Raw genomic sequence first — 11,698 nt, 5'->3', positions numbered from 1 at the left:
TCCATATGCACTAGAGAAGAATGTGTATTCTGTTGCTTTGGGATGAAATGTTCTGAATATATCTGTGATGTCCATCTGGTCCAATGTGTCATTTAAGGCCTTTATTTCCTTGTTGATCTTTTGCTTGGATGATCTGTCCATTTCAGTGAGGGGAGTGTTAAAGTCCCCTACTATTATTGTATTATTGTTGATGTGTTTCTTTGATTTTGTTATTAATTGTTTATATAGTTGGCTGCTCCTATGTTGAGGGCATAGATATTTAAAATTGTTAGATCTTCTTGTTGGACAGACCCTTTGAGTATGATATAGTGTCCTTCCTCATCTCTTATTATAGTCTTTGGCTTAAAATCTAATTGACCTGATATAAAGATTGCCACTCCTGCTTTCTTCTGATGTTCGTTAACATAGTAAATTCTTTTCCACCCTCTCACTTTAAATCTGGAGGTGTCTTCAGGCTTAAAATGAGTTTCTTGTATGCAACATATAGATGGTTTTGTTTTTTTATCCATTATGATACCCTGTGTCTTTTGATTGGGGCATTTAGCCCATTAACATTCAGGGTAACTATTGAGGGATATGAATTTAGTGCCATTGTACAGGCAATTTAGTGCCATTGCCTGCAAGGTGACTGTTACTGCATATTGTCTCTGTTCCTTTTTGATCTACCACTTGTAGGCTCTCTCTTTGCTTAGAGGACCCCTTTCAGTATTTCTCGTAGAGCTGGTTTGGTGTTTGCAAATTCTTTCAGTTTTTGTTTGTCCTGGAAGCTTTTAATCTCTCCTTCTATTTTCAATGATAGGCTAGATGGATATAGTATTCTTGGCTGCATGTTTTTCTCGTTTAGTGCTCTGAATATATCATGCCATTTTCTTACACCACACACGAAAATAGACTCAAAATGGATAAAGGACCTCAATGTGAGAAAGGAATCCATCAAAATCCTTGAGGAAAACACAGGCAGCAACCTCTTCGACCTCAGCCGCAGCAACATCTTCCTAGGAACATCGCCAAAGGCAAGGGAAGCAAGGGCAAAAATGAACTATTGGGATTTCATCAAGATCAAAAGCTTTTGCACAGCAAAGGAAACAGTTAACAAAACCAAAAGACAACTGACAGAATGGGAGAAGATATTTGCAAATGACATATCAGATAAAGGGCTAGTATCCAAAATCTATAAAGAACTTAGCAAACTCAACACCCAAAGAACAAATAATCCAATCAAGAAATGGGCAGAGGACATGAACAGACATTTCTGCAAAGAAGACATCCAGATGGCCACAGACATATGAAAAAGTGCTCCATATCACTCGGCATCAGGGAAATACAAATCAAAACCACAATGAGATATCACCTCACGCCAGTCAGAATGGCTAAAATTAACAAGGATGCTGGCGAGGATGCGGAGAAAGGGGAACCCTCCTCCACTGTTGGTGGGAATGCAAGCTGGTGCAACCACTCTGGAAAACTGCATGGAGGCTCCTCAAAATGTTGAAAATAGAACTACCCTATGACCCAGCAATTGAACTACTGGGTATTTACTCTAAAGATACAAACGTAGTGATCTGAAGGGGCACGTGGACCCGAATGTTTATAGCTACAATGTCCACAATAGCCAAACTATGGAAAGAACCTAGATGTCCATCAACAGATGAATGGAAAAAGAAGATGTGGTATATATACACAATGGAATACTATGCAGCCATCAAAAGAAATGAAATCTTGCCATCTGCAACAACGTGGATGGAACTAGAGCCTATCATGCTTAGCGAAATAAGTCAAGCGGAGAAAGACAACTATCATATGATCTCCCTGATATGAGGAAGTGATGATGCAACATGGGGGCTTAAGGGGGTAGGAGAAGAATAAATGAAACAAGATGGGATTTGGAGGGAGACAAACCATAAGTGACTTTTAATCTCACAAAACAAACTGAGGGTTGCTGGGTGGAGGGGGTGGGGAAAAGGGGGGTGGGGTTATTGAAATTGGGGAGGGTATGTGCTTTGGTGAGTGCTGTGAAGTGTGTAAACCCTGCGATTCACAGACCTATACCCCTGGGCATAAAAATAAAAATATATGTTTATAAAAAATAAAAAATTTAAATTTAAAAATAAATAAATAAATACAATTCATTTTAAAAAATAGAAAATCAAAAGAAAAACACTGTTTTGTATATCAAAAAGTTCAGGTTAAATGGTTATTATGGAATTTGATGTACTGGAGATCTCAGTGTGATGGTAAATAGGTTAAAAATCATGGTGAAAAAATAATGAATACTGTTTTTCTGAAAATAAATAAACTGAAAAAATTTAAAAAATCATAGAAAAAATGAATAAGAATAGTGGGAACGAATTAAAAATAAAAGTTGTATCTATGAAGGAGTGGTGGTAGTTCTCTTGTTGTCTTTTTTTTTTTTTTTTTTTTTTTTTTTCCTGGTTGGTTTTCTGGGGAGGGACCTGCCATGTGGGTTTTCAGGCAATGTTCCCTGAGTTAAGTCCTCCCACCCTTCTCAAGTGGGGTGGGCTCTGAGGAAATCGTTTTTTCAGGCTTTTGTGCTCTGGAGGTTTTTATGTTTGTTTTTTCTTTTTTTTTTCCCTCTCATCTTTACAGCTTTTGATGGTTTTTGTAGGTTTAGAGGAAAGTAAACTGCACCCCAACCTCCTTCTCAGAAGCCTCAGTCTGTTCCTCTCTGGGTGCTCCAGAGCACATAAGTCCCCCTTGGCTGCTGGCAGCGCAGGCTCTGATCACAGTCCCTGGGGACACAGGAATCCTGCTTGTACCCAAAACCATGACAGTGGTGGCTGTCTGGGCAGCTCCAGACCACCAGAGAGGTTCCAAGCAGCAACTGCACACTGAGATTTTCCCTCTGGCCTGGGATGGGAGTGCCTGGTCTTTCTGGGTCTGAGAGCGCTGGGCTGGCACTGTGCACACCTCTCTAAGACAAGGGTGTGGGGCGCGTGCATCTCACGCACTGAGAGCACTGTACTGTGCTTGTGTGGAGTGTGCAAAAAGGCTGTACATTTGCTGGCTGGCGAGGCTCCCAGCCCCTCATGGGAGCCAGACCCCATGCGTTCTCAGGCACACTGGTGGCTCAGGGACCAAGACCTGGTTTCTCCGCTGCACTCTCTCTGGCTCAGTGCCAGGGGTGGCTGTCCTCGGTCCAGGGACTTAAGCCCCTGTCCCTAACCACCCTGATTCCCACAATTTCCCCCCATGACCCTTTGCTCTTTTTGAGTGCTTTCAACCAGACTCCAAGTTAATACTGGTCCCCAGACACAGGGAACTCTCGTACTGGGGTATTACTTTCCAATGAATCACCTCTGGTGATTCTCTCCCCCTTTTGTTTATCTTCCGATATCAGTCCGATGTTCCCACTCCACTTTACCTGCCCACTGGCGTCTTCTGCCCCCGTAGAGATCCAGACGTGTATAATTCTGATCTCAGGCTGATTTCATGGGTAATCAGAGTTCTTTGGTAGGTAATCAGCTCACTTTAGGGTACAGGTTGAAACGGCGCCTCCTCCTATTTCCCTGCCATCTTGTCTCTCCCACGCAAATTTACAGAAATTTTTTTTCTTTAATTAATTTTTTATTTTTTATAAACATATATATTTATCCCCAGGGGTACAGGTCTGTGAATCACCAGGTAACATCTCAAATGAATAACCTCATCTTCCACCTTAAGACACTGAAAAAAAAAAAAAAAAGACAAAACTTAATGCAAGGAAAAGCAACTAAATGAAGATTAGCGCAGAAACTGATGAAATACAGAGTAGTAACATAATAGGCAAAATGAATAAAACCAAAATGTTCTTTAAAAGAATTAACATAACTGATGATTACCTAGATTGACAAAAAGGAAAGGAGATAAGAGTCAAACGACAAATATAACTCAGCAAGTAACCTTACAGAAATTTAAAAAGAAAATTACAATAAATACTCTGAATAATTGTATGCTAATAAATTACATAGGTGAAATGAACAGATTCCTAGAAATACACAAAGTGCTTAAATTGGCTAGAGGATAAGTAAACTGAGTAGACCTTAAAAAAAAAAAAAAAAGGAAATGGGAAATGTGAAATAATTGTAATGGGATGCAAGATACGCCACTTTTCTTTGATAGTTCTCCATTGGTTGATATTAAATTCTTGGTTAGCCTCTTTTTGACCACTGTATTTTTAATTAGTGGTAATAAAAGGTACACTCCTTTCATAATTGGGGTTAAATTATGCCAGGTATGCCAGGTATAATTTTTAATACAATTTTTAACTTAATAAAATATATTTTGGGAACTAGTAATACTACTAGTAATACTCATTAACTGCTTTTGCTACCCCTGCCTTAGCCCCAAATATTCAACATTGCCCCTTGTGCTGGAACTTTAAAACCCAAATATAAACCCCTAAACATTACACTACAATCCAGAGAGTCCTATATTAGTAACTATATTTTACTCCTCTCTTCCTTTCCCTCTTTCCCTGATGCTATGCACACTTGATCTACCCTTTCCCTCTCTTTATCCTTCTTGTAAATACCATCTGTTACATAGAGAGCCCGCAACATTTTGATAGATGTGTTACTAATGTGAATAATAATAATTATTATTATTATTATTATTATTATTTTGTGTGTGTGGCTCAGTAGGTTAAAGCCTCTGCCTTTGGCTTGGGTCGTGATCCTGGGGTCCTGGGGTCGAGCCCCACATGGGGCTCTCTGCTCAGCAGGGAGACTGTTTCCCCTCTCTCTTTCTCTGCCTGCGTCTCTGCCTCCTTGTGATCTCTGTCTGTCACATAAATAAATAAAATCTTTAAAATAAATAAATAAATAAAATAAAACAAATGTGAATTAAAAGAGACCTCTGGGGCTCCACATTTTTGTAGACCTGAAGTAGGCTGATGGGAACTACTCAGCAGAAAATATAGGCCATTTCCTATGGAAAAAGGAAAATGATTCATAGTTTGGAGCCAAGAGCCACTTAATTAGGTAGATCAGAGAACTACCCCGGGGAGGCAGAACCAGGCCCAAGTCAAGAAATATTTCCTGACCCTTGAGTCAGGGAAACTGATGAAATGTACCCAGAAATATTTCAGAATAGCTGTGGGCCAAGGCCTGCTTTGTCTTCTATCTCTTCTTTTTGCATTGCCACACCCATTAACTGATTATAGTCTCATCATTATATTGTTGAGTTTGTTAAGAATAGAGAAGTTCAGAAATACCCATATTAAGAATATCTGCACCCAAGGAGCTACATGTACATCTGGAGAGAGTACAATGAAAATATCATGACATTATTGCATGGGACTTTGGGGGTCTTGCAATTGAGTGGGCAGGTTTTCTATCTGGGAGGAATGTAAATAATTGCGTCCAGAGAGTGGGTAGTGACATACGGAAAACAGTAACCAGACTATTTTACATCTCCTTCAAATAAATGTTTGTTTGTTTGTTTGTTGCCTAACCCCTTGAATCTTTGTTGACCCTATAAATTGCCCTGCACAATGAAAAGTGGCTATGGGATTGTTGCTTGAGTTCCAGAGCTGAGCCATGCAGCTTTTATATCCATCATGTGTGTAAATAAGTTAAGGCTATTGGATATAACATACCATGTAGAAAGAGAGAGTCCCCATCCGTTTTAAGCTACTCCAGCTGAGAATCAAATAACTCATCCTAGAAGTTCTAGCACCAGGCAAACTCCCTAATAAATTTAATTCTTTTTGAGTTTCTCCTGTAGACTGGGTTAAGTATACTGCATTTTTCTGTTGTCAGCATGGTTATGTAAGAACTGCATTTCCCTCAGTTTCCTTCCCTGCAGGTTTCTGGGTTAGTATTAAAAGGAAATTTGTTTGGGATGTGAGAGTCAGCATAAAGCAGTAGCCACTATGCTCTGATCATTATACATTAGATAACATGCAGATGCAGCAGACATGCCAACATGTTCCTGCTTATTTTGCTCTCTGACACCAAATTCCTTTTCCTGACTGCTGGATTTGAGGATCTATAGTAGCCACAAGACATGACCATGTGCTTTGTTGCTTATGTACAGAAGGAACAACGTCACATAATTGTTTACCGGCTTCTTTTGTATGACCCTACTTCATTAGCTAGATGGGCTTGGTTTCTTAGATTGAATTGTTGGTGTTGCCTCTCATTCTGCAACTACTCTTTTCATATTTTCACTTCTGCAGGTCCTTCCACAATTGTTCAAGTCTGATTTCTATGTTTAAATCCCTTATCCTATAATGTGTATAATGTGTAGTGGCTCTGCTTCCTAAACTGATTTCTGACTGATAGAGTTCCTAATCTAAGTAAAAACTAACAACCGAGATATATTCAAAGAAGCTTTTTTACAGAACTGAGATTTTGATTTATAACTAAATTCTATTCCTCTTAGCTATTTCATTAATTTCTTCAGCTTTGCCTTATTTTGGCTTATGCTATATTCTTTTCCTAAATTTTGAGTTGGGAATTTAATTCATTTTTGATATGTATTTAAAGCTATACAGTTTCCTCTGATCAAAATTTTAAATATTCTTTATAGATTCAGAGATGTTATATATTTATTATCATGAATTTTAAGAAAATCTCTAATTTTGGTTTGTAGTTTATTTTTTAGTCACTAGGGTTTAATAGAAGATATATTTTTTAATTTTTTTAAGTTTATTTTCAGCATAACAGTATTCATTATTTTTGTACCACACCCAGTGCTCCATGCAATCCGTGCCCTCTATAATACATTTTAAAAATCTACAGGGTTCATGTCCTTTTTATTTTTAATTTTTTTTGTTTTACTCAGATGTAATTAATATATAGCATTATGTAAGTTTGAGGTAATACATCTCGTTGATTTGATGCATTTATATATTGTAAAATGATTACCAACACAGAGTTACCTAACCTTCCATCACTTCATATAATTACCATTTCTTTTTTTTAAGATTTTATTTATTTATTTGACACAGAGAGAGATCACAAGTAGACAGAGAGGCAAGCAGAGAGAGAGGGAAGCAGACTCCCTGCTGAGCAGAGAGCCCAATGCTGGGCTCCATCCCAGGACCCTGAGATCATGAGTCACCCAGGTGCTCTTACCATTTCTTCTTGTGGTGAGAAAATTGAGAATGTGCTCTCAGCAACCTCCAAGTATGTAATACAGTATTAACTATAATTACCACACTCTACATTAGATCCACAAAACATACTTGTCTTATAAATGAAAGTTGTACCTTTTGACCAACATCTCCCCATTTCCCCCACTCTCCAATCCGTGGTAACCACCATTTTACTCTGTTTTTATAGGTTTCACTTTTTTAGATTTTTACATGTAAGTGATACCATGTAACACTTTTCTTTCTCTAACTTATTTCACTTAGCCTAATGCTGTCAGGGTCCACCCATGTTACTGCAAATGGCAGAACTTCCTTCTTTCTCTTCGCTGAATAATATTCCTCTGTATATATATATACCACATCTTCTTCATCCATTCATCTGTTGACTGATACTTCAGTTGTTTTATATCTTGGCTATTGTGAATAATGATACATTGAACATAGGAGTGTTATATCTCTTAAAGATCCTGATTTCATTTCTTTTGTGTATATCCTCAGAAGTGACATTGCTACAGTATTTACGGTAGTTCTGTTTTTGATTTCTTAAGGAACCCGCCTATTGTTTTCCAAGTGACTGAATCAATTACATTACCAGCAGTGGTGTGCCAGAGTTCCATTTTCTCTACATCCTAGGCAACACTTATTATCTATCTTTTTTTTTAACAATAGCCATTCTAACAGGTGTGAGGTGGTTTTGATTAGCCTGTCTTTTGAAATTAGTATTATTTCACTTAAAATTCACCGCAAAAAACAGTATTTTTTCTGAAGCTGATTATGTTTTATATTTTTCATTACAAATGAATAAATTAAAATTCAAAATAATGTGGTAATGTATTCAAGGTAATATAGTAAAATCTCACCCTGTGATGTGAACCCAAGCCTCCAAATCTGACATCAGTGCTCTTGATATTATAACAGCTGCATATAATGTAGTTTCACCAGATTATTTTCTTTTACCTTATGAGTACAAGCTAGGCACTATGTAAATATTTTAAAATTGATTGTTAATAGAGAAATAGTTAATAGTCATCTGAATTGTATGGGTTATTATGCTGATTATGTAGAGATACTAAGGACTTGATAACCATTCACTGTCCTTTATATATTTAGAATGTGTCAGCTATTTCTTCATTTTTCATTCTCTTTTCTTCCCCTACTCTGTAATTATTCCAGTGAATATTATAAAACCTAAACTCTCAACCACTATTGATTCTATTATTTACAGTATAAATTTTTCTCCAAACAGAGAAACACAGCCCTTATTCTTAAAAATTAGTGGAGGAACAGAGAGATAACATTTGTAATTCCACAAGTCAAATTAATAGATCTTATTTGACTTTGCTGTGGTCCAAGAAAAAAGTAGTTATCCTTTATGGCTTCCCTGCCCCACAATATCTATACAGTGTACATAAAGCACTTAAGAACAATCATAATATTTTGTGATCCATCTTTAATTCTGACAAAACTAACTTGAGTGTTTTTTTTTTTTTTAAAGATTTTATTTATTTATTTGACAGAGAGAGATCACAGGTAGGAAGAGAGGCAGGCAGAGAGAGAGAGGAGGAAGCAGGCTCCCTGCTGAGCAGAGAGCCCGATGCGGGACTCGATCCCAGGACCCTGAGATCATGACCTGAGCCGAAGGCAGCGGCTTAACCCACTGAGCCACCCAGGCGCCCCTAACTTGAGTGTTTTAATGACTCTCACTGCAACTGGAATATCTGTTTATTCCCCAAACAGCTGCTGGTCTTCTTCATGACATGTAATTTGCTGAATCAATTCTTACTAATAGAGACATTATAAATACAAAGGTCCCAAGGATTGTGAGCCTCCTTTACCTAGAAATAAGGTGAAGTATTGATCTGAGGTCACTCTGGAGCAATTGTCATTGTTTGTAGGTACTAGCTAAATTTTTCAGTATTAATATGTGCATGGAAAGGATCTTTAAATCATCCAGATCAACCCACTTATATTATTTATAAATAATCAAGGCGCCAGTTGATTTTGTAAATTATCTAGGACAAGATTTGAATTCACATTTTCTGAATCTTAGGTTGCTGCTATTTCTGCTACGCCAATTTAAGTGAGAGCTGTAACATCCATTTTAATACCAGGTATGTGGGTGCAGAAACAAATCTGAAAGTTTCTGGAATGGATAAATTTGGAAGAACAATGTGGGATTAAAGAAGGGACACCCAAACTTCAGAGGGGAAAAAAGCCAACAAGTACAGGTAATTGCATGTAAAAATTGGTTTAGTCTTAGAACAGTTCATTTAAAATATACTTATGGCAGGGTTTTGAGAAAGGAAAAAAAAAGCTGTTTTCTGGCAACATGAAAGGAATTTGTCATGAATCTTAAGTATACATCCTCTCAGTTGGCTTTCAGTGCAGTTGTAGAGTCTCAGATCTCAGTAGAAAATCGTTTACCTAAGAAATCTAGTTTTAACTTTTGAGGCATATAGTATTATCTAACTTCTCCTAGATTCACCATATCCTCTTCTGTCTATTATAAACCTGTCTCCTATTTGTTTCAAGTGAACTCCTGAAACAGGAAGAGTTTTCTGCTTCAAACTGCTTTGATGAAAGTCTATAAAACCTAGCAATTAAAAAATATCTGATTTCAGGCAGCATGTTACTTGATGGTCTTTCAATATAAAATATACTTGGAAATGTATGAAACCCTCAGACTCTAGCTACATAATGTTCACCAACCTTGGAAAATTTTTGGTCTTGATGGTTTGGAACAGGGGTCATTCATGTCTGCATAATTGGAATGAAGAACTGAAAATGAAAGTCTGTTTCATTTTTATTCTGGACAATCTCCACTGGAAAATCAGAACATACTATGTTTCTCCATAGCCATTTCCCCTCCCCTTATTTCTGTTCCTTCATCCTAATCACTATAAGGAGACAGTGCCCACATTCCTTTCCACTTTTGTTTTCCCACTAATCATCTATCATAATTCTCAAATGTTGTTCACTCCAGTCCTTCAGTCATCATGATGTTTTGAAAAAGGCTACCATTCCCTCTTTCTTCAAAACTTGTTGGAAGTTAGCTGTGAATTTTCTTTATGTATTTTATAAAGGGAGGAGTAAGTCTTCAAATAGCTGAATTTTTATTTCTTTCATGAAGATTTTCGTCTTAAAAGCAAATTTCTAAGTCTTAAGAATTAATCTTCAGTTGAATCAAGTAAGATATCTGGAAAGTCCATGGGGAAATATTTGACTACTGTGAGCAGGGAAGTGATAAAACAGGGAACTATTTGGTAGTGGGCTGCCACTAAATTATTTCATGCAAAAAAAAAAAATCTCATTTTGGATTTGATCACTGTATTTTTTCCTAGTTCTCCTCCCACTGGAAATGTCAGAGTCCTTCCAGAAATGAGACTGAATGGCCTGGAATAATCAGTCAGTCATAACTGAATTCATACTACAGGGTCTCTCCAGTTCTTGGGAACTCCAGATCTTCTATTTCCTGTTTTTCTCCATAGTATATGCAGCCACTGTACTGGGTAACCTCCTTATTGTGCTCACCATCCTGTCAGAGCCACGCCTTCACTCACCCATGTACTTTTTGCTGGGCAATCTCTCCTTCATTGACATGTCTCTGGCTTCATTCGCCACCCCCAAAATGATTGCAGATTTCCTCAGTGAGCACAAAGCCATCTCTTTTGAAGGATGCATCACTCAGATATTTTTCCTGCATCTGTTAGGGGGTGCTGAGATTGTACTGCTGATATCTATGTCTTTTGATAGGTACGTGGCTATATGTAAACCTTTACGTTACTTAACCATTATGAGCCGAAGAATGTGCGTTGGGCTTGTAACACTTTCATGGATTGTTGGCATCTTCCATGCTATGAGTCAGTTAGCATTTACTGTCAATCTGCCTTTCTGTGGACCCAATGAAGTGGATAGCTTCTTTTGTGACCTCCCCTTGGTGATCAAACTTGCCTGTGTAGACACATACATTCTGGGAGTGTTCATGATCTCAACCAGTGGCATGATTGCCCTGGTGTGTTTTGTCCTCTTGGTGATTTCCTACACTATAATCCTGGTCACTGTTCGGCAACGTTCCTCTGGTGGGTCCTCTAAAGCACTTTCTACTTGCAGTGCCCACTTCACTGTTGTGACCCTTTTCTTTGGCCCATGCATCTTCATCTATGTATGGCCTTTCACAAACTTCCCAATAGACAAAGTGCTCTCAGTATTTTATACCATTTTCACTCCCCTCTTGAATCCAGTGATCTATACCCTTAGAAATAAAGATGTCAAGGATTCCATGAGAAAACTTAGCAGACATATCTTTAAGTCTAGGAAGACTGATCTTACCCCTTGATTTCCTCATACAGAAATTAAATACTTGCTCTGCATTTATCCTCCTCATTTAGTTGATCAACAAAGTGATGCTACTGCAGAAACTGATAAGTTTATGGCAGAACTGTTTATGTAATCAGTCTCAGCACTTACTGAGTTTTGGTCATGTTAATTGTTCCTCATACAATATAACATTAACTACAGGGCACCATCAAACCTATACTCAGCATTTACCACACAGAGAGCCACTTTTTAACATTCAGCTTCTGTCAGATGTAAATATTTATT

At 37.7% G+C, this 11,698-nt stretch overlaps 1 protein-coding gene across 1 annotated transcript; it reads left to right on the top strand.

Moving 5' to 3' along the window:
* Positions 1-10,484: 10,484 nt before the first annotated feature.
* LOC116589939 (olfactory receptor 4K3) lies at positions 10,485-11,432 on the top strand. The gene has a single exon (XM_032341675.1). It carries the CDS (start codon positions 10,485-10,487, stop codon positions 11,430-11,432), a length of 948 nt encoding a protein of 315 aa, XP_032197566.1.
* The last annotated feature ends 266 nt before the right edge of the window (positions 11,433-11,698 follow it).

Source organism: Mustela erminea, chromosome 5 (genome assembly GCF_009829155.1).
Source record: "Mustela erminea isolate mMusErm1 chromosome 5, mMusErm1.Pri, whole genome shotgun sequence".
NCBI lineage: Eukaryota > Metazoa > Chordata > Mammalia > Carnivora > Mustelidae > Mustela > Mustela erminea.
Note: the sequence above shows the minus strand (reverse complement) of the source record. Positions and strands in the feature narration are given on the sequence as shown.

What these genes read in the sequence shown, in the direction of transcription:
- LOC116589939 (XM_032341675.1), top strand. Translation starts at nt 10,485, where the DNA reads ATGGCCTGGAATAATCAGTCAGTCATAACTGAATTCATACTACAGGGT.